This window comes from Leptidea sinapis, chromosome 18 (assembly GCF_905404315.1).
Source record: "Leptidea sinapis chromosome 18, ilLepSina1.1, whole genome shotgun sequence".
In the NCBI taxonomy this organism is placed as follows: Eukaryota; Metazoa; Arthropoda; class Insecta; order Lepidoptera; family Pieridae; genus Leptidea; species Leptidea sinapis.
In genome coordinates this window covers 9,255,711-9,282,200 of record NC_066282.1, presented here as the reverse complement: position 1 = coordinate 9,282,200, position 26,490 = coordinate 9,255,711, and the positions used below count along the sequence as shown (strand labels likewise).

The following is a 26,490-nucleotide window of genomic DNA, read 5'->3' as shown; positions in this document are numbered from 1 at the left end:
TGTGATTCCTCTGGGGTTGCAAGAGAATGTGGGCGGCGTTGATTACTTAACACCAGGTGACTCGTACGCTCGTTTGTTCTCCTTTTCCATAAAAAAAAATCAACTGATTGGTACATTAAGGAATAATTGAGAGCCCCTGCTAAATTACGCTTATTAAAAATATCATAATAAGTGTTACCTACCTACAAAAAGTCCCGCTTCTTCTAATATATCCGCAAAAATATTTAGACGAATGCCGCACTAAGTCAAGAAATTAAATAGAATTTGTAATTTCATCTAATGAGAATATTATACAAGAGCTCTCAGGTCTAGTGATGTAACTAATTGAACCACTCTGTAACAGCCTTATCACGAGCACGAGGGTGGAAAGTGGGAAGTGGGTAGGCCCGCCTGCAACGCTACGCTGCTACGAGCTACGAAGCTCCCAGTTCGCGCGCGCATGTTGATGTAAACAGACGTGATATGCAGAGCGATCCTTCGACGAAACTTTCGACGAACATCGAACTATGCTGAACTTTAGTGTTGTGAATAATGATTAGTGAAGTGATTTTTTTGAGGACTGGGTTTGTGTAATGGGTGCGTAATGAAAGGTTAGTCTATGATATTTTTTTTATTAACGCTAGTGTTGCGGATTTAATTTAAAAAAATACTAAGGATTAACAATTAAAACGCGTCTACCTGAAAAGTTCAGGAAACGTCAGAATCAAGAAGTCATAAGTACAGTATTTTATTTTAAAAAGGTTAGTTTGTACTTTATTGATTACCTGTAAGTACTATTTTCGTTAATAAAAATCAATATTTGTTTTCTAATCATCCGTATAAATTGATCAGATTGTGAAGAAACATTGATAAACTGTTCTTGGGTTGCTGGATCAAAAAAAATATAATTGAATTTGATTTCGGAGTTTTCTTTCTTAATAATTAACGTAGTATTGAAATTTATAACGGACGTCGGATACATCTAGTTTGAAAAAAATAATATCGCTAAAGGTAACAAATGATTTTAATGGACATAGTAAGAAGTTAATAAGAGAAAAACATTTTATTAATTTAAAAAGACAATTCTCAATGTTTTAAATGAAATCATTCACGTGAATGACTCGTGTGAAATTGATTACTATTTTTTATGTTCCGCATTTTGACCACGTTTCGGGTTTATTCGAGATTTAAAAAACATTCAACGATCGATGCTACTTGCTCGATCGCATTCGCATAAATAAATACATATATAAACAAAAATACATCTATGTTTTGGTATATATAATATAATATTTTGAAAATTCAACGTCAAGCCGAAACAGGATGATAGGCTAGATGGTAAACACCGTCAGAGAAATCAGAATAAAAAATTCATGTTCCTAACAAATTATGGGTACTTAACATAAAAAGCAGATTTTCTCCATTTTTTAACAATTTTCCGGTTATTGTTTTTTATTTTTGTCCATTTCAAACGTGTCACCATAATCTTAAATAATATATCTTTAATCACAATCAATAATAATAATACAATTACCCCAGTTCTTTTTAGAAATAACACATTTGCCGAGCTATGAATTTAAATTTTTTAAAATATCTCGACTTTGACAGAGCCTCCTGAAAAAATAAAGTAGTAGAGTGCTTTTGCAAGTGCCATCAAAAGTTGTCGCCTTTAACCAGAATCCCAAAATGGTACAAAGGTTGATGGCTTAATATTAAAAAAAATATGGGTACAAAATAAAAAAAACTTGAAGTAATCCGATTTTATGCGAATCCAGTTTGCTTAGCTAAAATGGTTTTGATTGGCATAAATTATTTGATGGTCTTTAAGTTTACGGCAAAATAATGAGAGAGATGGATTACATTAATTATTTTGTTTTTCCCTGATCTTGTTTCTTGATCTTCATCGCGGACAAACAACGTGACACGAACTTTTATGTATTAGTAGCTGACCCGACAGACGCTGTTCTGTCAATAGAAAAAAAATGATGTTTACGAGAATAATGTAGTCTAAAGGCAATGTGTAATCTAATTTAATAAGTTAAAATTGAAACAAAAACGTATATCTGAATGAAGATATACATATACCATTGCGGGCTATTCTCTAGACCTATATAAGAAACACAATTCCACCATACATTAATTTGTTTTAATTTCTCAAAGGGCTTAGACAGCGTTTTCGTTGAAAGCTCCCAGACGACTTACTTTTTTCTGACACATCTATCAATCATCGTTAATGTATACAAAAATCTATACAAAAACTTAACAAATTATAAACTAAAACCTTCCTCGAAAACCACGCTATCAACCTATCCATTGGTGTAAAGAGCATGAAAATCAGTGCAATAGTTTTTGAGTTTATCTCGAACAGACAGACAGACTTGGCAGAGGACTTTGTTTTATAATATGCAGTGACTACATAAATATCAATTGATAACATTAAAAAACGACCCGTAAATTTTTTCACAGTAAAATCTGATCTGTGTCATAATTTCTTCTTTGGTATTGTAAACAAACTAAACATTCTCAAAAACTATAGGTACATGGCTAATTTTATTGAACTTTTAATATTAGGCGTCATGGCTCTAAACTAAGCAATTCAGTTTTCTCACATCCTTGTGTAGGAAATAATAAATTAATTATTTACGTGTATTTTATCATATCAGACGCGTCACGGCAAGATTCTCCTCGAAGTGCTTCTACACGGTACTGCGGTCATTTATGGGTATCTTTAAATACAGCGCCTCTAAACGTTGGAATGATTTGCCTCCACGTATTAGTGATCAAAAAGTTTGTTCTCTCTTAAAAAAATACTGAAATCTTTTCTATTAGAAAAGCAAAAGGCTTCAGAGGCATAAAAATAATAATAATCAGAAAATAAACTTAAATAATTGATAATAAAATGCAACTCAAAATAAGTATTATGTTCTATAATTCAATGCAATTCAAAAAATCTTTTAAAACATAAATTACAATTCAATCCTTTTTATTTTTATCTCTTTTTCTACTATTTTTAAGACTTTTATAACAAAAGGGTGATTTTGTGGGTTCGTGCTGTCTACGGCCGACGACTTGGTAGGTACCTACTTAAAATCAGTCTTGGAATTGGGGTAATCTCAAATCTAAAAATGCTGAGTGGGTGTCCTTTTCATAACACTATGTATATTTTATTATGTATTTAATATTATCTTATATTGTAATGTGTCATAAATAAATTATTACTTTACTTTACTTTATTATTAATTTTCCTTAGTTTTAACATGTATAGAAAGTATTGCACGCTGGAATGGTTTTAACTATCAAACTCTAACTTTAAATATATCAAAATTAATTTCAGGCGTTTGATTTTACCCCTTAAGCCTTATGTATACAATATATTTTCAGGGCACGTTCAATTACTGGTAATATTGCTTGCCATTAGTCAAGCAGTATGTACTGAGAAGCGGCCTCAATTCATTACTGAGCCACCTCCCCGTGTCCTCTGGCCTGCTACCAGAGGAGCCCACGCAGTATGTCGGGCATCAGGTCACCCCGCTCCTGATGTGCACTGGGTCACATCAGAAGGACAAGTTATTACCACCATACCGGGATTGAGGTAAGGAACACATTAAAATTCAAAATTCAAAAACACTTTATTCATGTAGGTCACGGAAATGACACTTATGTATGTCAAAAAAAAATAAAAATATGGTTTTTATTGAATTTACCGCTACTTCGTAAAGGGTTGAGCTAATGAGAAGAAGTAGCAAGAAACTCATTGCCACTCTTTTAAGTCAAGATTTACATTTTAATTGTTTTACAAATCATTTCAATTACAATATATGCAAAGTGACGCAACAAAAATACTCAAATGTCAAAAACTGAAAAACGAGTAAGTAAAAAAAAGGAAAAATAAAGTAAATTAATACTTATAAACACAAGAGTTATTGAGTATAGTAGATGCATCAATCCACACATACCGCAAATAAATAGAGGCATTGGGTGAGCATTTCATAAAATAAAATATATAATAACTTTAATCAAGCAGACCTCCCGGTAACAAGATCATCCAGCCACCACGAGTAGCATCTCTCACCATCTTTATTAGAATTAGCGCCCTAATGAGTGGAGCACCATCAGACAATAACCTTAGAGCCAAACTCAAACATTTTAACACTTATTCGGTCTACCACCTATTTGTATATATCCATAAGACCTGAGAAAAACGGGCGCTCTAGTGACTCATCTAGTGAGACTACAAAATGTGTGAGACAGTGGAACAAGTTGACTCACTGATGAAAATGTTGGAAAAAGTCAACCAATACATACATTCTGCGATCAGGTTGGAGATGTATTCAAAATGAGGCAGGGCAATATTGCCGAAAAGATCAGGGCATCATCTCCATTTAGCCGAAAGACGTTCACTGCTGGACAAAGGCCTCCTCCAAAGATCTCCACGACGAACGGTCCTGCGCTGCGCTCATCCAACCTACTCCCGCGATCTTGACCAGATCATCGGTTCATCTTGTGGACTATCAACATTCCGTATTCCAGTTCGTGGTCACCATTCGAGGACTTTACTACCCCAACGGCCATCTGTACATCAAGCTATGTGCCCTGCCTACTGCAACTTCAGTTTCGCAATAATCCGGACTATGTTGGTGACAAGATTTATAGATCATATAAAAGTTTGATACACTGATAATTTAAAATACTTCTTGGATTGATTACTTACTTCCTTAAAAATATTTGGATCTCAAGGTTTTTAAGAAACAATTTATTTTTATGAAATTAAGGGACTAGACGAGTAGTACGTTCAGTTGATGGTATTTGATACGCCCTGCCCATTACAATACAGTGCAGGATTCATGAAAAACAGAAAAATTCTGAGCGGTAATACAATAGTGCTCGTCACCTCGAGACATAAGATGTTAAGTCTAATTTGCCCAGTAATTTCACTAGCTACGGCGCCCTTCAGACCGAAACACAATAATGCTTACACGTTACTGCTTCACGGCAGAAATAGGCGCCGTTGTGCAAAGGAGCCTCCCACTGATAAATTAATAAATATAGGTAACAATACAATAATATATTTAATATTTGGCGATCAGCATATCATTCGAAAAAAAGCAATGACCCACATACCAAATTGAGAGACTACGTAACGATATTAACTCCATTACGTAGACAAGTTCGACACTTCATCGAATGTACTACGTATATTGTATATTGGTAAAGTTTTCAGCTTAAATCACTTGTAACGTTCGGACTTTAGCTAACACGAACGTCCAACAAGCCCTGATTCGATATTGGATACATGCCCATAGTAACACTATTGTGTTATGTTTGTTTAGCATCCACATCCGTTTTGTGTCAAAGTTGTCAAGTTGTCGTAACATCAGAACATAATGAATAACGACTTTCTTTGCTTAAAATTTTATATATATATATATATATATATATATATATATATATATATATATTTTTTTTTTTATGAAATAGGAGGACAAACGAGCGTACGGGTTACCTGGTGTTAAGTGATCACCGCCGCCCACATTCTCTTGCAACACCAGAGGAATCACAAGAGCGTTGCCGGCTTGCCAGAAAGTGTACGCGCTTTTTTTGAAGGTACCCATGTCGTATCGTCCCGGAAACACCGGACAATGAAGCTCATTCCACAGCGTTGTAGTACGAGGAAGAAAGCTCCTTGAAAACTCTGACATCGTGTACTGGTTTAGCGCCAATAACTTATTGTTAAATAATCATAAAACCAAATATATTAAATTCACCGCGCCAAATGTCAAAAATGTAGATGCGAATATTTTATTAAATGGAGAGGTGGTAAAACCAGTGGAATCTGCTATATTTCTTGGCATTACTCTTGATTCCAAATTGCAGTGGGGCCCCCATATTGAAGGATTGGCGAATAGGCTTAGTTCTGCAGCATATGCGGTTAAGAAAAACAGACGGTTAACTGACATAGATACGGCGAGATTAGTATAATTTAGTTATTTTCATAGTATTATATCCTATGGTATATTGTTATGGGGCAGTGCGGCCGATATTAATACTATCTTTGTGCTGCAGAAGAGGGCTATTCGCGCGATTTATAACCTAGGTCCTAAAGAATCATTAAGAGAAAAATTTAAAGAAATAAACATTTTGACTGTTGCTTCTCAATACATTTTTGACAATGTTTTGTATGTTCATAAGCACATTGAGGAATTTTCTAGAAACTGTGACATTCATAATGTTAACACGAGGAACAAACATAAAATTGTTATGCCTACTACTCGGTTGGGTCGAGTTAGTAAGTCTTTTGTTGGGCGATGTATATGCTTCTACAATATGATCCCAGAAAATGTACAAAACAAATGTGTTACGAAATTTAAAAGAATTGTTAAAAAACGTTTGTGTGGGAAAGGTTATTAAAGCATAAACGATTTTCTTAATGACACCACGGACTGGGATTAAAGCGAACACCCTCAGGCTCTTTAATTATAAATGTTTATTGTACGATATTACATTGTAATCCATATTTTATATAAAAAAAAAGCCCGCTGAGTTTCTTGCGCCCATTCTTCTCAGGTCTGAGGCAGTCTCTTTTGAATGGGTAGATTTTGATGTTCAATAAGTGATTATAAATCCTATTTTGAATAAAAATATTTGAATTTGAAAACCGCACTGTGGAGGACCGCCACACATCCAGATGGTGGGGATAACTTGTGGCGTGTCGTGCGACGGTGGAATTCTATTTTATTTTAAGAATAAGTAAAATTTATTCCATGTTATTTATTCCATTCCATTCCATTTACACATAAAAATACAATATAAATACTTAATAATATATTCCTAATCCTGTCTTAACTAAATGAAAAGTCAAAAGAAAAGGCTGATGCTTAGCTTGTGCTGTAAACCAATACTGGCTGCAGCACTGATTTTCAGCATCTACCTATTTTAAACACTAAAATTAAAAAAAGAAAAAAATACACATTAAAAAACACTTACATGCCTGCCATCTTTCATATGAAAATAATGTTGTAAACATATTTATGTAAAATACTATATTAAATATAATGAATGTGATAGAACAGAAATATATTAAAATAATATTAAAGTAGTGTACAGTGTATCTGCGATTTTTATATTTTCAGTATAGCTGTTTTTCGTTGAGAAATAGCTGTTTTGTATGGAATTCGTTTATTCGGTTGACACTGTTTGAGATCACTTGAGAATAATCCTTACGGATGTAATATATATATATATATTACATAGAAGCGCACTTGATTCATTGGGACATTCCAAGCAATTCAGTGAACATTCAGTGCGATATATATAACAAGAGATACATCTTCCAGGGTGTTTGATGATCAGTATTACTGTGTAACGAGTTGTTCCAACATAATCAGAAATATATTACCGTTTGCTACCTGTAATAAATTATTTGCAGATATTTCCTGGTGTTACTGAATCCAGTAGTACTTACTCGTAACAACTATTAAGTGTAGTAGTGTGGTAGTACACTAACTACTCAAATTGTAGAAGTTACTTTGTAGCTACCACTGACCTCTACTATATACCACTGGACTGGCGGCTGTGAAAGTGATTTGTGCCTGTTTAATATTCGCCATTTTGGCGCTGTTGGCCATATAGCGAGATTCTGCGGTACTAAAAATCGTGAAACCAACCTAGTGGACAACATAGATGGTGGGAAACTATTTACAATAAAATGTGTACTTTATTACGTTGATTCTTGAAGTATAAATATCACGGAAAACGACCGAAATTAATTCAAAACGCAAAAATATTTCAGAGTATTGTACGCTTCTCTCGCAGCCATTTGTATTATACGTCAAAATTAGTTCTCTAGACGCTCGCGAGTGGCGCTTCAATTAGGCAGGTCAGAGATAGGTACAGTTATAAAATATACACTTAAAACAAAACCCTCTCTTTATATTAAGAATGAAAATAGACAATCAATAGAACTAATTCAAAATGTTAAAGTATAAGGTACCAACGTGCTTAATAGTTAAATTAGTTGATCCTTTGCGACGGAAACTTATAAACTTTCAGCTAATAATTGGAGAACTTTGTAGGTAGGTTGTAATTAATTAAGTAGAACTGTATTAAGTCACACAAAGTTACTTGTGAAGGTAGATATACTCCATTTGAACATTTTGTACTTCAACAAAAAGCTGAGTGAAACTTATTTTAGATCTTGCATCAGTCCCCCAGAAATCAATTCAAAACTATAGACCAATCTCCATTTTGTACACATTTGCCAAAATTTTAGAATCCTTAATTTGTCCTTTCCTACAAAATCACTTCAAATTGTTCTTACATGAACATGGCTTTGTACCTTTGTGAAACTATAACCGAATTACTGGATGCACAGAAACAGGTTCACGTTGTATATACTGACTTCAGTAAGACTTTTGACCGAGTGTGTCATAGTGTATTGATCGCCAAATTATCAGCTTATGGTATATCCAACATATTTGTGGAATGGCTAAGATCACATTCTGTGGGCGGTTGCTCTATTCTCAATCAGTGGTATCATTACGAAAGTAATTTATATTATAATAGCCTTTGTTATTAAATAATTTGTTTTGAACATTGTCTGGGATCTTTTTGTAAAAGCATATACAACGCCCCACAAAAGACTTACTTACTCGACTTAGCCGGCATTATAAGTTTATGTTTGTTCCTGGTGTTAACACTATGGCTATGACTGTTTATAGCAAATTCACTTATGTGCCTATATACATACATAAATTTATCAAGAATTTAAGAATACATAACATTATTAAGATAAGATATCCATCTGTGGTGTCCCAAGGTGTCTTATTAAATCAACCCTAAATACATCATGTTCACAAGAGTGTAATAAACTCAAGAGCATCACTTCAGGCACTCATTCCACAACCCTAAACCAAGCCTTCAACAAGAAAGGTGCGCATGAGGGGAACATGGAAGCAGTCTTGTCATACTATCTTCCGTTAATTATTAGCGCCAAAAATTCACTCAATTAAATCACAATACAGTGTAAGGCTATTTTGAATGGGTGGTAGTTTTTGACGTTCAATAAGTGATTTTGAATAAAAATATTTGAATTCTTAATATATATTTATGTTGTCTATACGCTAGTTTATTGTCTAAGTCTACAGTTTCAAAATTGTAGCCGAATAAAGCAGTAATTGAATTAATTGATCCTTCGCGACAGAAAGTTATAAAGTTCTCGCTAGTTTTTGTAGAACTTTGTCAGTGCGAGTAATTCATTGAGTGGAACATCTTATCTATTAGCGATTATTGTTTATTATTATCCGTTCTGATTTTTTTTTATGACAACAAGGGACGAGACGAGAGCATTTAGCTGATAGTGATTGATACGCCCTGCCCATTACAATGCAGTGCCGCTCAGGATTCTTGAAAATCCCAAGAATTCAGACCGGCACTGCAATTGCGCTCGTCTCCTTGAGACATAAGAAGTCTCATTGCACAGTAATTTCACTAGCTACGACGCCCTTCAGACCGAAAAACAATAACTTACACATTACTGCTTCACGGCAGAAATAGGCGCCGTTGTGGTACCCATAATCTAGCCGGCATCCTGTGCAAAGGAGCCTCCCACTGGGAAAATGATGTATTTTTTTTTAATTTTGATTACTTAGTTTAAGAAAAGTTCACCATTTTCGAGGTACTTTATTCAAGATTGCTTGAGACTATAAATAAATGTAATTCTTCTATATATGTGTTCAAATATTTTATTTACTATAGGTCCAAACAGTTACAGTATATTAGCGTATAGACGAACATCTCTAACGGAGATAAATCAAGATAGAAAAGAAATATATGAATAGATTCAGTTACTGTAACCGATTTTGATTGACAACTCGAAAACAGTTAGCCACGCTTGGATATAGCTCCTTTGTATTTTGAATATTAAATTAACCCATATATCGACAAATAAAAAATAGTCATACATTATCGGGCTGTCAGGTCGTCTAACGATAGTATAGATTGTCCATAACAAAAGATCTTATGGCCAAACTGGGAATAATACAGATATATTTTTACTTTTCACAGCTGGTAAAGCGAAACCTATGGAGTACTTCCGACCTACAGAGTCATATTTTTCAAGAAGCAAAATCTCACACCTAAAATTGATTTGTCTGGACAAATCAATTTTAGCCCTTATATATATCACATCTAAAATACTTTTTATATGTTATTTATATAGAAAAAAAAAATATATGTATAATAACAATGAACCTAAAACTAAAAACCTTAAAACATATAATATGATAACTAAAGTATAAAAGGAGTCCCTTTAGGCAAGGTTCCGAAGATACTGGAAGCGTTCCCTCCTTGAATAGCTAGACTAATTCTTTGTTCGAGGTAGCTGCCAGCTCTTAGGTCTCCTGTGATGTCGACTAACCTTTTCACTATTTCTTTGAAAAGCCTTATAGCGTTAGGACCCAACGGACCAAGGGTCTCGACACTTAATGGGACAAAATTATATTCGGAGCCTAGACCCCTGTATTTGCATGCTTTAGCTTTTTCAGCCGCTTCACAAGGCGCACCAGCTCTGTTGTTGGTTTCATGGAGATGGGAAGGGAATCATTATAGATATTATATGTAGATCATGACTGTTCGTTTCGTATCTAATGCGGACTTCTCGGAGATTCATAATTTCATTGCAATTTTAAATAATTATTATTTATTCCGATAGTTTATTAGAATACCAGCTCATACCCGTGACTCCCGCTTCCCGTTTGTCCGTATTGAATAGTTACTTTGGGCAATTTATTTTTATTATTTTGTTTACTTTTCAAATAATACACATACAAACTGCACTTTCCGCTGCTGGCAGCCCTCTTCTAAGATACAGCGCATATCCCTTGTCATTGTGGACAGTCTCTTTAATAGTATTTCCCAGTGAACTTTAATCTCCTATTTCATCCTCACTTAGGTCAAAGTTTGAAAAATGCTCGAACAAGTGTTTATAAACTTTTTCTTCTCTAGTGTCCAAATACAAAGTTTCATGGTTTTATTATCCACAATGTCGAGGTTCCATGCAAACTTCCATCCCCTATTTAAATCCCTCCATTTATTTTTTTTGCAATAAAAGGTAGCCTATATCCATTTGCAAGCTCTTGTCTATCTCTAAATTTTATCAAAATCGTTTCGGTGGTTTAGACGTGAAAGCATAACAAACAAATTTACACTCACATTTATAATATTTGTAGGGATTAATTGCTAATATTTTCATCATACTATCTTATGACTATATAAGATATTGTAATTCATACAAATACCTTGGCCCGAAAAGTTACAAATATATTCAGAAAGTTTAAGGACTCAACTTATAAGCAGCATCTGTAAATGCGATGGAGTGCGGAAAAAGTTTAAAGCAAATGCTAATAACTAAAATTGAAGAGCATTTAATAGAGATATAAACATAATTCTTTAGAATTTCGTTTCTTATTGTTAAAAGGCTAACGACCAAAAGAAAACTAATGAAAAATCAAAATTAGTTTTACCAGTAGGAGGCTCCTTTGTACAGGATGCCGGCTAGATTTTGGGTACCACAACGGCGCCTATTTCAGACTTGAAGCAGTAATGTATAAAAATTACTGTGTTTCGGTCTGAAGAGCGCCATAGCCAGTGAAATTACTGGGAAAATGAGACTTAACATCTTATATCTCAAGGTGACGAGCGCAATTGTAGTGCCGCTCAGAAATTTTGGGTTTTTCAAGAATCCTGAGCGGCAATGCATTGTAATGGGCAGGGCATATCAATTACCATCAGCTGAACGTCCTGCTCGTCTCATCCCTTATTTTCATTAAAAATAGTATTTTCTTAGCATAATATAAAATTAATTTGTTCAAGTAAATTGAAGATTTTTTATTACTTTGTAAGCGCAAATATCTGTTACTACTAGATTTGTTTGTTTATTATTTATGCTTGTCCTAATCCAAATTTTCAGGAACATTTTAAGCTGAAATCAAGTTATGCTCATTATAAGCAGAGAAATACAACAAAGATTTTTTTTTAACCATTTCCTTGTCCGCTAGTAGGTCAAAGAAATCCAATAAAATGGTCTTATCCAATTGTTATTTTTAATATATTATTCAATCCAAAATTATAGGTTCTCCATTTGCAAGTAACATTTATAACTGCAGATGTTACAAATTTAGGACTAGGCAAATGTTTCGTCTTGACAAATATCTTTATATTTTAGTGTCTACCTTCTGTAATTAATAATAAAAATGTTGTAAATTGATCAATTGTAAAAAAAATCTCATCCGTAAACAATTTTTTTTCTGCGACCACCCTTTACATACCGCTTCAGTAGTTGTATCGATTTTACCATCCTATTCTTTTTTAATTTATGAGTTAAGACATGAGCAGTACATCTGTTATAGGCTACAAGTCCTAAGTCATCTTTTAAAATATAATTGAAAAATTAAATATGGTTGATTTTCGACCTCTGAGCGACTTGAATTTTATATTGACTTATTTATTGATTTATTGTGTGCTATCAATCTTAAGAACTATCAACGTAATTATGAGCATACGTAAGTGAAGAGCTCGCCGCTCTTGTAATGTGATGTTCTCAGTCCATGTGATATACGTTATATGATTCCTCTAGTGATCACCTAATATCATCTTACCCATATCTCTACCTGTATAAATACCACTGGACAGGCTGTTCCATATGTTTGATAGCAAATTTTTTGTGCCTATTTGAAGCGCCATTCACGAGAGTCCAGAGAACTAATTTTGACATATAATACAAATGGCTGCGAAGGAAATTACTCAGAAGTTTTTCTGCATTTTGAATTAATTTCGTTAGTTTTCCGTGTTATTAGTACTTCAAGAATTAACGTAATAAAGTACACATTTTTTTTTTGTAAATAGTTTCCCATCATCGGTTGATGTTTGCTGAGGTTGTCATCACTAGTTTTAGTACCGCAGACTCTCGCTACATGGCCAACAGCGCCATAATGGCGAATATCAAACAGGCACAAAACTAGACATCTGCCAGTCCAGTGGTGTATAGTAGAGGTGTACCCGTATACAATCAGTCAAAAAAGTATCGGTAATGGATGATGTGTTTATGGTTCCAAATTCAAATTTTTGTTTTTTTTTTGTTGTTATTAGACTGTTTTCCATATTGGCGCGGAGTTCGAGTTGCATCTGTTATCTGTTATTTATATTAAATACAGTGCTGTTTTTAGTATATAGTGTGTATTGCGAATTTCAGAATGGACGAAAACATCGAACAAAGAATTTGTCTTAAATTCTGCATCGCCAATGGAATTTCGTGTTTTAAGTCACTGAAAATGTTACAGAAGGCTTACGGTGAATCGAATTTATCAAAAATTCAATCAATTCTTGCCGGAAGGTTAAATGGCAAATAAAGAATATTATTTGAGCGTTATGCAGCATTTAAGAGAGCAAATTGTGTATGAATTCTTGAGCAAACACTTAACAAATACCATCGAGCAACGACCATATTCACCAGATATGGCTCCAGCCGACTTCTTTCTTTTTCTTAAACTCAAATAACCACTTCGTGGCACCCGCTTTCAATCGGTAGAAGACATAAAGGAGAATTCGTAGCGAGAACTGAACTCATTTCCGGAAACAGCGTTTAAAAAGAGGTTTTGATGATTGGATTATTCGTTGCCGTAAGTGTATCGTTTCCGAAGGAGCATACTTTGAAGGTACTTCGGTCGGAAGGGCGCCGTAGCTAGTGAAATTACTGGGCAAATGAGACTTAACATCTTATGTCTCAAAGTGACGAGCGCAATTGTAGTGCCGCTCAGAATTTGTGGATTTTTCAAGAATCCTGAGCGGCACTGTAATGAGTAAGGCGTATCAATCACCATCAGCGGAACGTCCTGCTCGTCTCGTCCCTTATTTCATAAAAATACTTTGAAGGTGATTAAATAAATTTTTGATCTTTTCCCGGTACTTTCTTTACAGAGTAGTACTTGTTCGCTCGACCTAATATTCAACATTATCATCGAGTATATAACAAACTATTACAGCTGAACAAAGTTCACAAAACTCGATATTAAACTTTTAAAAAGCTCTTAGAGCTCGACAAAGAGAATTCAACACCTCAAAATGGTGTCTAACTTAAGCGAGAAAAGTTTAAAGTTGCTTGCATAAATTTTGACAATAATTTACGTTGAATTCTCCAACGGTTGGGTGGTCTGTTCATTTCTGCTGAGGTAAGCTAAAGTTGGACACTTAGTCAGCAAATTAAGTACAACGTTGACTTAATTGACATTATTAAGTTCAGCCTAATCATACTTGGTAATCTTTGTGTTTAGTTTTATACTGTCATATTCAAAATAGCAATGTAAAGTTACTCCACTTACAGTTTAAAATAACTTCTACCTGTCATGTAATTATGTATTATAGTGATAAAGGTAAGATAAAAACAACAAGTTTTAAATTTGGAATAATTTATATTCGCGCTTATTAATAACACAGATAGGGTTTTGTTATCGACTAACGGCCGTTCCCAATATTCAGTCTATCTCTTACTTGAGATAAAAATCGTAACTATCGTTGACTTTTCTGTCCTAATAAACTTATGAACGGTAACTCACCTTATCCGTACACACTGTCTGTCAATGGGAGGACGTATAGCTTACCAGCGATAGAAGTTTGTATGGAAATTGCAATTCACGCGTCCCAATATAAGGCGATAAGAATGACTTATTGGGTATATTGGGACAGCTTCAGATTATTGACACTAGAAGGCAGTAATTTATCTCTATTTGTAGATAGTATATTGGGAAGGGCCGTTACAATATACTAGCGTAAAGACAAACGAAGCATGCGAGAGAGAAAAACACCTCCGTCAGAGATACAGCAAGATTGAAAAGGTAAGCGAATCTATTTTGCTGTAACTGATTTCGATTGACAAGTCGTAAATTGTCAGCCACGCCTGTCATTAGCTCCTCAGTATATTGAATGTGAAATAATGAAAAACGCATATTATACTGATACACAAAAAAAGGACAAAGACGATATCAAAAACTACAGATCCATCAGTTTACTACTGGTCAGGAAATCGTCGATCAGTGCCGGGAGAAACTTGTGTCTTCTATCGAGTCCTCTCTTGAGAAGGTTGTGGAATGGAGTAACTTGTACCTTCCAACCTTTGTACCAATTTAACCACCAGAAGACTCAAGTTTGCGCGTTTACCACTAAAAAAAACCCATTTGTCGTATCACCGCTCTTCGACAACACTTACCTTAGAGCTTCGCCTAGTTTCGGAATACTGGGTCTCGAAATCTCGAGCGATTGCAAATTACGTGGCCATTTGGAAGGGAAAGAAAAATTCGCTTCGAAAAAGCTGGGCGTCATAAATAGAGCACGGCAATACTTAAAGCTGGCCCACATTCTAGCGCTCTACAAAGTGCAGGTCCGGCCACATATGAAGAATTGCTGTCATGTCTGGTCTGCGCACCCAGCTCGATCCATTTGACCGCAACGCAGAGCAGCTCAAATTGTCGGGGACCCAGTGCTCTGTGAACGGCTGGATCACTTGGCGTTGCGTAGAGACGTTGCCTCATTGTGTGTCTTCTACCGTATTTATCACGGGGAGTGTTCCGAAGAGCTGTTTGACCTGATTCCTGCCGCCGTCTTCCAACTTAGCATGACATGTCACAAATTAGGATATCATCCCCACCATCTGGATGTGTGGCGTTCCTCCACAGTGCAGTTTTTAAGGAGCGTTCTTCCACGTACTTCAAAGCTTTGTAATGGGCTTCCTTGTGCGGTGTTTCCGGGACGATACGACTACTCCTTAAAGGCCGACAACGCTCCTGTGATTTCTCTGGTGTTGCAAGAGAATGTGGGTGGCGGTGATCACTTAATTACCAGGTGACCCGTACGCTCGTTTGTCCTCCTATTCCATAAAAAAAGATACGGCTATTTAAACCTCTTATTTTGACGCATAGATATAAGAAAAATTTAACACTTCAGAACAATTATAATTATTTTACATTAAAAAGTTTATCTCTCAGGAAATTTCTTCTCAAGGAATTTTCGATCAGGTCACTTATCCTGACGTGACTTTAACATTTTATGCCCATCCCAATAAAAGTGATTAACACCGCTAAAGAAGCTTTCATTTCAAAATAATAGTAGATTTTACAACGAGTGCACAAAATGAACCATTTATATCCGAGGCTTTTAGCAGCTGATAGTAATGTCGAGGATAAAAAGGTTTTGTGGACGATACATTGGCCATTTTTAACAATTTTAGCAAATTTTAAGAAATTAATAAACGGACGAAAAAACAAGACCTGTTTCCCGCCGCTTTTTTTTTAATCTTACGACATTGATATTAGGTTTGGGCTCTAGACCTATACAGCCTACTATTGAATTAATATGGTAATATATATATAAATATATATTTAATTAATTAAATAACCTACCGAATTTTAATTTAAATTTTAATATCTTTTATGTCTTAAAAAACACATGAGGCAAATAGATTAAAGTAAGTATTAAAAAATAACAAATTCTATCTCTGAACTATTTATTGTGTTTGGCTGTATAGCTCATTTTCTTTGCCTTAATAAAGATACATTTATGAGTAGATCCTTTTGTGCACTTGTTCACAAAAATCGATTTTGTAAAGCCTATATCGTGCACAAATAAACAATATCAGAGCATGAGAAGTGAAAAAATTTTTTAAGCCTACGAGAAACCGTAGAAAATTTTTTTAGTGAAAAATCACCTCTATAAGTCTATTGCGCCTCAATAAAATACACAGTCCACAATTATTTTGTTCATAATAATTGCCCTCGGTGGTTAAGTCAAACTCGAAGTTGTCTACTTTACCTTATTCTTAGACTTTCCATTAATGAGATAAGAAAGACTTACGCACCTGCGAACAAGTAAAGTATGTTTTAAATAACTATCCACTTATACGGACATTGTACTGAAGCCATAACAGTAAACGAATAAAGTCATGACACCTCTAGCTTCCGTAAATACAATTAAAAAAAGGTGTTTGAGTGTGAAAAAGTTATACGTTTAGTTATTCTTGTGAGTACTTGCTACTTATACAATTGTCAAATGTTAACACCAGGAACAGACATAAACTGATGATGCCTACTACTCGACTAAGTAGAGTTAGTAAGTCTTTTGTGGGGCGATGTAGGTATATGCTTTTACAACAAAATGTTCAAAACAAAAGTATTACGTTATTCAAAAGAATTGTTAAAAAACGTTTGTGTGGTAAAGGTTACTATAACATAAATGACTTTCTTAATGATTAAATAATAAGTTTAATTGTACAATATTACTTGTAAACATATTTATTCGATGAAAAAAATCCCGCTGAGTTTGTTGCGCCCATTCTTCTAAGGTCTAAGGCATTCATTTTGGAATGGGTGGTAGTTTTTTGACTTTCAATAAGTGATGTCACATCCTATTTTGAATAAAAATATTTGAATTTGAAGAAATTTTGAATTTGAATGTGACGACCTGTATAGCCAAGTGGTTAGCGATCTTACCAACTAAGCTAAAGGTCCCGGGTTCGAATCCCGATAGGTGCAAGCATTTATATGGTGAATATAGATGTTTGTTTCCGAGTCATGGATGTTTATATGTATGTTGAAGTAAGTATATTGTATCAAATATATCGTTGTCTTGCAATTCATAACACAGGCCTAATTTGGGGCCAGATAATTTGTGTAAAAGTGTATCAATATTATTATATAAATAAAATGACAGGCAATAATCTTTTAACGACCAGTTTCAAAAATGGGAAAAATGCACAAGGGCGACCCTTGATAGGGTTGCAAGTCCGAACAGAGCAATCGCGAAGAATGCGGCGTGCGCCAAGGAGGTTTGACCTCTCCCGACCTTTTTAGCCTGTACGTGAATGACCTGATTGCGGAACTGAGAGGCACCAGGGTCGGCTGTCACATAGGCTCCACGTGTATGAATAACTTTAGCTACGCTGATGACATGGTGCTTCTGAGTCCCTCTATCAAGGGTCTCCGTAAACTGTTAGCGATCTGCGAACGCTATGCCGCAGAACACGGCTTAAAATATAACGTTAAAAAGACAGTTGCGATTGTGTTCCGTTCAGGCAGAGGTCTGGAGTCGATCCCCGAGGTTTTCTTGGATGGAGAGAAAATCGATAGGGTTGAGCGGTTCAAATATCTCGGTCACATTGTGACTGAGTACCTCAAAGACGACGAAGATATTGAACGGGAGAGACGTGCTTTGTCTATTAGGTGTAATATGCTGTCGCGTCGCTTTGCTAAGTGTACTGACCCAGTGAAGGTGACGCTGTTAAGAGCTTACTGTCTAAGCTTCTATACATGCCAACTTTGGACGAAGTACACCAGGCGTGCCATCAACAACATCAGGGTGCAATACAATGATGCGTATCGTATCCTGATGAAGTTGCCTCGGTACTGTAGCGCGTCGGCCATGTTCGCCGAGGCCAGAGTACCGGATTTCTTTGCGATCATGAGATCGCGTATCGCAACATTCTGGAGCCGATTGCGAGAATCCAAGAATGAGATCCTGAGCACGCTGGCCGGGTGTCTGGATTGCTCAATTAACAAGCATTGGCGTTCAGTGCACCAGGAGGCTGATAGGAAATAAATAGACCTGAATACAGAATTGTATTTTAATTTATTTAATTTTAATTTTACTTTATACATATATTATTGTAATTTTAACTGGGTGCATACCTTTTAATAAAGATATATTATTATATTATTATTATAATCGTCTATATTAATATTGGTATGGGTTCTTTAGTCACCTATAAATTAAATTACAACCATAAACTGACAATATACCAACGTATAAACAAAGTGTGCGGTAGAGAAAAAACATCTCAAACGGAGATAGAGCAAGTACAGAAAAGGAAAGCGAATCTATATTTACTATTTTTATTTATTTACCAGCTGTCCCAGCAAACGTTGTATTGCCGATATTAAAATCGCGATACAAAAGTAACTGTTGATTAGAGATGGGTGAAAATTTGAAGTTGTATGTATTTTTTAATGTTGACTCATAATCAAACAAATTTAAAAAAAAATGTCAAAAAAAATAAAATTGGCGTGGACCACTTAACATTTAGGGGGATGAAAAATAGATGTTGTCCTATTCTTAGACCTACCCAATATGCACTCAAATTTTCATGGGAATCGGTCAAGCCGTTTCGAAGGAGTTTAACTACAAACACCGCGACATGAGAATTTTATATATTAGATTTATTCAGTAGGAAGTCCATGTTGTATACAATGTGTTGCTTTATGGTATATTTACACATTAATAACTTATATTATTTAACATCGTATACCCCATTTACGGGCTAACTCGACATGCAATTAATTAATTAAATTACAAGTACTTAATAACATTATTAAAATAGGACAATTTCCATGTTTACTTACTATCTAAATTGCTTTATAAAGTAGTTACACAAAAATATAGAAAACAAAATTTTATGTAAACTTAATTTAAAATAATTATAAAAAATAAACTACGTTTAAAAAACCGACTTCAAAAACTGAAAAGTATCAAATAACTAAAAATTTAATTTAATACACCTCTTATACAAACCTTTACCTTTAATATTAATAAAATACTTTTATTTGTATGTGCTACATATTGATAGCTTTGAAGTCAGTGCCAAGCCCTAAAGAAAATTAAACTTAATATTGTAAACAGCTTACTTACTGTAATTATTTACGTTGTCTGGCCACGCGTGTCTGTCCACTTGGGTTGTTTTCGTCTAGACGAAGCTATCCCGCTCAAAGTCACGCGTGGCGAATGTAGGAGTGTACCTTTATTACATTTGGCTTGGCACCGACTTCAAAGCTATATGTAGCACATACAAATAAAAGTATTTTATTAATATTAAAGGAAAACGTTTGCATAAGAGGTGTATTAAATTAAATTTTTAGTTATTTGATACTTTTCAGTTTTTGAAGTCGGTTTTTTCAAGTTTTTTAGTGTCAGTAATAATAATATATAATCAACTTGAATGAACACTCCAAAAAAAGCCGTACACAGAAAACAATTATGTCATCAAGGCAGACGAAAATTTTCATATAAATGTTCATAAAATGAAAACTATTAAGCAAAACTATGTAAAATTTTTATGGGACCAAATGGCATTTATTTCGCATCAAACAAAAGAAGAATTACGTAAATCGGTTCATAAATCTCAGAGTAATCGGTATACATACATAAAAAAAAAATACCGATCGAATTGATAACCTCCTCCTTTTGGAAGTCGGTTAATTGTCAAAAACGAAAGAACGAATGATTTTATTTAAGAGTTTCAAAATATGCCCAAATCTGCTATTTTAAATATATTGTTATAGGACATTACAATTCTGTTAATAGGAGTGGTCCTACCTAGGTTACTCTTTGTAATTCTTGACCTGAAAGTATTTTTTTTTAAATATTATATACTACTAGTTGACCCAGCAAACGTTGTATTGCCGAATCGCGATACAAAAGTAACTGTTGATCGTAGATGGGTGAAATTTAATGTTGTATGTATTTTTAATGCTGACTCATAATCAAACAAATTTAAAAAAAAAATGTCAAAAATATTAAAAAAATATGGAGTGGACTACCCTTAACATTTAGGGGGATGAAAAATAGATGTTGTCCGATTCTCAGACCTACCCAATATGCACTCAAAATTTCAAGGGAATCGGTCAAGCCGTTTCGAAGGAGTTTAAGTACAAACACCGCGACATGAGAATTTTATATATTAGATAACAGAGTTTGATTGACAAGTCTTGCCATCGTTGAATTAAAAAAGTAAAAGTTGCTCCTTAGTATTTTGAATATTAAGTCATCAGCTAAAGTACACATTGACAAATCAATATTCGTCACCACTGACCTGTATAAATACCACTGGACAGGCTGTTATTACATTTGTTTGACAGCAAATTTTTTGTGCCTATTTGAAGCGCCACTCGCGAGCGTCCAGAGAACTAATTTTGACGTATAATACAAATGTCGAAGAAACGTACAATACTCTGAAATATTTTTGCGTTTTGAATTAATTTCGTTCGTTTTCCGTGTTATTTATACTTCAAGATTCAACATAATAAAGTACACAATTTTTTTTAAAATAGTTTCCCACCATCTATCGATGTTGAGGTTGTCATCACTAGTTTTAGTACCGCAGACTCTCGCTACATGGCCAACAGCGCCAAAATGGCGAATATCAAACAGGCACAAAAGCTCTTTAACAGCCGCCAGTCCAGCGGTATAAAGTAGAGGTCAGTGTTCATCATGCATGATCGAGCTGTCCGGTCTCCTATACACTACTATATTCAAAGTCTATCATAACAACTATGACGACTTTCTCGAATCCTCTCAATCACAGTCTCCATGAAAGCGTGATCCTGCAAAGATCACGAAACGTCTCTTTAAATAAATAATAATAATATAAATGTAACTCTACTAAAAACCTAATATAGTTAGGTACAATTACACGCAATTTATATTTTTTTATTAAACTATTTTCTTTCTTGTTATCTTTAAGTGTGTCCAAGCGATTATTCTGTAACTATTAGAGATATCATAAAACTTTAAACTGATATCAAAAATACGTTACCTTATGAGTAAAATGACATCAGTATTTTATTTAATCAAAGGAGAAGTATCCAAAATTTTGATAATAAACACTCTCATACATTAAGTATGAGATTAGTAGAAAGGTATCGCACAAAAAGTATACAACTTCGAAATCTGCTTTGAATTCAAAAACAAAATATTGGACTTACTCAGGAATTAATACGATCCAATCAAAAGATAGCTTTTTGTTACATATATACAATAATCAATTTCTTTTAATTAAGGTATACTATAGATACATATAAATAAAATTGAAGTGTCTGTTTGTAATATTGAAATAACCGTTTTTTACTACATGTATTACGAATATATATACGGTACTGACACCAAAATAACATTTTTTACAATTGTCTGTCTGTCTCTGTTTGTTTGTTCCGTCTAATCTCTGAAATGACTGGACCGATTTTGACGGGACTTTTAATTGGCAGGTAGCTTATGTAATAAGGAGTAATAAGGAGTAGGCTACTTAGGTTTATTTTAGTTTTTTTTTTTAATTTTAGAAAAATAAAAACTGTTGCAATGTCCAAGAAACGGTCTAACTCTAAAAATAATTTATATGGCAAAACAACGTCTGACAGCTAGTAAAATATATGAATAATCAATGACCAGAATTTTTGCTATAATAAATTTATCACGGGGAGTGTTCCGAAGAGCTGTTTAACCTAATTCCTGCCGCCGAATTCCACCTTCGCACGACACGCCACAAATTAGGATATCATCCCCACCATCTGGATGTGTGGCGGTCCTCCACAGTGCTTTTTTCAAGGAGCTTTCTTCCTCGTACTACTAAGCTGTGGAATGAGCTTCCTTGTGCGGTGTTTCCGGGACGATACGACATGGGTACCTTCAAAAAAAGCGCGTACACCTTCCTTAAAGGCCAGCAACGCTCCTGTGATTCCTCTGGTGTTGGAAGAGAGTGTGGGCGGCGGTGATCACTTAACAACAGGTGACCCGTAGGCTCGTTTGTCCTCCTATTCCATAAAAAAATAAAAATAAAGTTTCCAGTCTCACAAAAAGCAAAACATTTCGTAATTGTAAACATAAGAACACGATTCTTTCATTTCACTTCGAACAACCTGGTGACTTTGTGGCATTATGTTGAACTTCAGTTGTATATCGAAGGAAGGAAACATTAACATCGCGTCTTTTACGAGTTTGGCAATGTACCATGATCTTATTCAGACCTTAATTGAGAAAGTTTGTTATTAATGGACTTTGAATCTATTGTTACTTCTGTATCGAAAAACTTGTGATATTGATGGTTCTTTTATCAATTAATTTTATACGAGACAAGCAAGTTGTTCAGCTGATGGTAATTGATACGCTCTGCCCATTACAATGCAGTGTCGCTCATGATTCTTCAAAAACTCATAAATGCTGAGCGTCACTACAATTGCGCTCGTCACCTTGAGATATAAGATGTTAAGTGTCGTTTGCCTAGTAATTTCACTAGCTACGGCGCCCTTCTGAGCGAAACACAATAACGCGTACTTATTACTGCTGCACGGCAGAAATAGGCGCCGTTGTAGTACCCATAATCTAGCCGGCATCCTGTGCAAAGGAGCCAACCTCTGGTTTAATGGAGGTAGGTAAATAAACTGAAGTATATATAATTAAAGTATTATGTCATATGTACGGAGCGGCGGAGCTAATGGGATGCTCTGTTACGCAGGATGCCTGATCTGTCAAGGATTTTTTTTCGGTATGATTAAAGGGCTAAAGCAACTCATACCTGTTCACCATCAGCGGCTCTTAGTATAATTCATCATCATAATCAGCCCGAAGACATCCACTGCTGAACAAAAGCCTCCCCAAAAGATATCCACGAGGATTTTTAGTAGGAAGTTTAGTTAGGTCCTGCGCTGTCCTCATCCAACGTATTCCGGCAAACTTAACCAGATCGTCAGTCTATCTTGTGGACAATTAAGATGCAATTAGTACAATTAAGATACTCTCAGCCTAAATTTTTATTTTACCAACAATTAGGCGCCACTTTCGACCCTTCGATAACCCTCACTTCTGGTATTAAATTTATTACACAAATAAAATTTGTTACCAAAATTTTATAAACGATGCGGGACTCGAACCCACGACCTCACGCGTTCTTGTGAGTGCTCTTCCAACTGCTCAATTGTTTAGATTTGCAAGAGCGACATCTCAAGTAATTTCCTAATATGCAATATTGGTGTTGAGCAGGTTATTAACTGTAAAGTAGATCTTGTAGATGAAGCCACAACCTTTGAATTTACTGAATCACAACAATTGAACAAAGCATACAAGATTTTATCAACGATACGTCACTCGAACGGTTGGCACAGGTAGAAGTGCGCATGCAAGGAACGCGAGAGGTCGCGGGTTTGAGTCCCGCAGCGTTCAGAAAATTTTGTTTTCAAATTTTATTTGTGTAAGGTTAAAATATCACGGAAAATACACAGAATATATGCACATATTCTAACAATATTATTATAACTTCAAACGGTATGTGCTAATCATAGAGATAAACTAATATTTTTGTTACACAGACATGTCTTGGCTGATGGTCGATTGGTGGTGGGTGCACGGAGATCGATGGTAGATGCTGGTGGTGGTGGAAGCAGTACAATACTTCGATGTAGAGCTTCTAATAAACTTGGTGTTACTTTATCCAGGCCTGTACTTCTTCAACCAGGTTAGTGCTTATTACTATAATCTAGAAAATCTGTTAAAAAGTATGCAAAAATACGAAAAGGCATAAATTTGATGAGAGAGACATTAATATTAAGAAAAAGACATTAATTAAATGAAATTTTCGTCTCGTTCCACATCCTTTGTTATAAAACTTATGGAAGTGAGGTGCTCTGCCAGGGAGATTAAATTAACGCACCATATGGTCAGTCACAACCACAGGCAGAGCTTCTACTAGCTCCAATGTCACCGCCCCCGAGATACATATGTTAGATTATTATATTAAAGGCAACGAGAGTATATAGGGAATAGAAGTTACAAGTAAAGTGAATATGAAAATCTAATAACCTTTATATTCAATTAAACCACTGAATTCTTTGAAATATATTTATTACTTCATGAAGCCACATCGGTTCGTAAAGGAGCCTTGACATGGGGAGAAGAACCGACAAGAAACTCCCTGCTCATCTTTTGAATTATACTGTACATCATACATCCAACAAGTCGAGGAATCTTTAATAAAATGTACTTATATTAAAATACTAAAATAACACTTCTAGCCTCATTTAATATTCACACGAGGTGAAGCTATTAGATTATTAATAGGTAATTAAAGGGATAATAATATCAGAACAGAAAATAGAATAATATAATGAATAATAATAAGTACTTAACTCTGAAGTGTCCGTTCGGTATGGCAGCTACGAGCCAACTGTGCCTCAGCACCACTGCGCCGATCCAACGAAACCTTAGCAGACTTAGGTTGGCAATTCTATTTGCTTGATCGCTGATTGGCTGCTCTACAGCCAATCAGGAACAATATTGGCTGTGTTGACTTTTAAATACAATTGAGCTACTTTTTAGTTTTAAGATGTCTAAACATATTTAATTAAATAACACATTCAGAGTTATTTACCTCTTTATTATTATTAAATAAATACCTTAAAAGCGCAATAAGCTTAATAATCTAACACATGCATCTATTATTAATACTTCATCAGTAGTTATAGCTTCTCTTTTTATTAAACATTCGTTTCTGCTTGTTTTGGAAATTTTCTTTCCGCACGCGCATTACGAATGGAAGCAGTATGGTTTATAAAATCTCATGTCGTCAATATAATATCTGTATTGTAACTTTCCAAGACTATTCGTGTACGCTGTCTTGATTTTATTTGAATTGAGCTAAATATTGTCCATCGTTTTAAATAAAACTACACCTATGAAAAAACATTGGCTTTAGCTTACGACGTACTTTATCGGTAATATTATACAGGTATATATACTCTATCAATCCTGATTACATTATTTCTAGATTTCACTAACTTATCGATATGTTTATTCATTTTCGTTCAACATTAGGTATTTTGACAGAAGTCAAATCTTGTGGCGGGTCGTGCAAAGGTGGAATTCGGTGGCAGGAATCAGGTAAAACAGCTCTTCGGAACACTCCCCGTGACAAATGCGGTAGAAGACACACAACATACGATCCGGCCGTTCACAGAGCACTGGGTCCCCGACAATTCGAGCTATGAACCTTAATAAATATAGCACTAGTGTCAAAGTTAATTTAGTTTAATTTGGTTCGTTACTTTATTATCAAACTCTTATTTAACACCGACTCATAAAATTTTCCCTTACGCTAGATACTAAATACCTACGGTAAGCAATATTTTCATATACTAAAGCTCTACTACGACTCGTTAGATCAAGAGTGCCTATTTTATTTTATTTTATTTAGGACAACAAACAATCAAACAAACGTGTTATTTATAACTAATAGTTCAAATAGTTAAGTATTTGTACAATCAACCCCGTATCCACGACTTACTAATAATAGTGGGGTCATGAACAATCCTATATAATATTTATAAACTAAGTACTTAACCTATAAACTAAGTTCGCGACATGTTTCCTGAAGCAAATAGTTTTATATATTATTTAACAATTTTAATTTATCCATGACTAAGCGCCTGTATTTGTGTTTTTTTTCATTAAAAATGTCGATTTCGTTAAAATATTTATTGTATAAATCTACTGCCCTATAGAAAGGGCAGCGACAGCCAGCGATCTAGAGATCGAGATATCTTACTAGAAAACCAATGCACGCCCTTGGTCGGTACTCACAAAGAGAACATTTAGTAAAAGGAATTCATGTCAACAGATGTCGATGTTTTCGCCAGTGACATCTTACATTAATTATTG

The 26,490-nt window shown here is 34.8% G+C and overlaps 1 protein-coding gene across 1 annotated transcript in view; it reads left to right on the top strand.

Annotated features, from left to right (window-relative positions):
• Window positions 1–442: 442 nt before the first annotated feature.
• The window catches only part of LOC126969574 (cell adhesion molecule Dscam2-like), a 49,518-nt gene continuing 23,470 nt past the window's right edge, over window positions 443–26,490 (top strand). Inside the window, exons 1-3 of the mRNA XM_050815106.1 lie at window positions 443–590; window positions 3,361–3,571; window positions 24,147–24,292. Coding sequence (XP_050671063.1) covers window positions 584–590; window positions 3,361–3,571; window positions 24,147–24,292 — 364 coding nt within the window. The 5' untranslated portion in view covers window positions 443–583. The remainder of the gene's footprint in view (window positions 591–3,360; window positions 3,572–24,146; window positions 24,293–26,490) is intronic.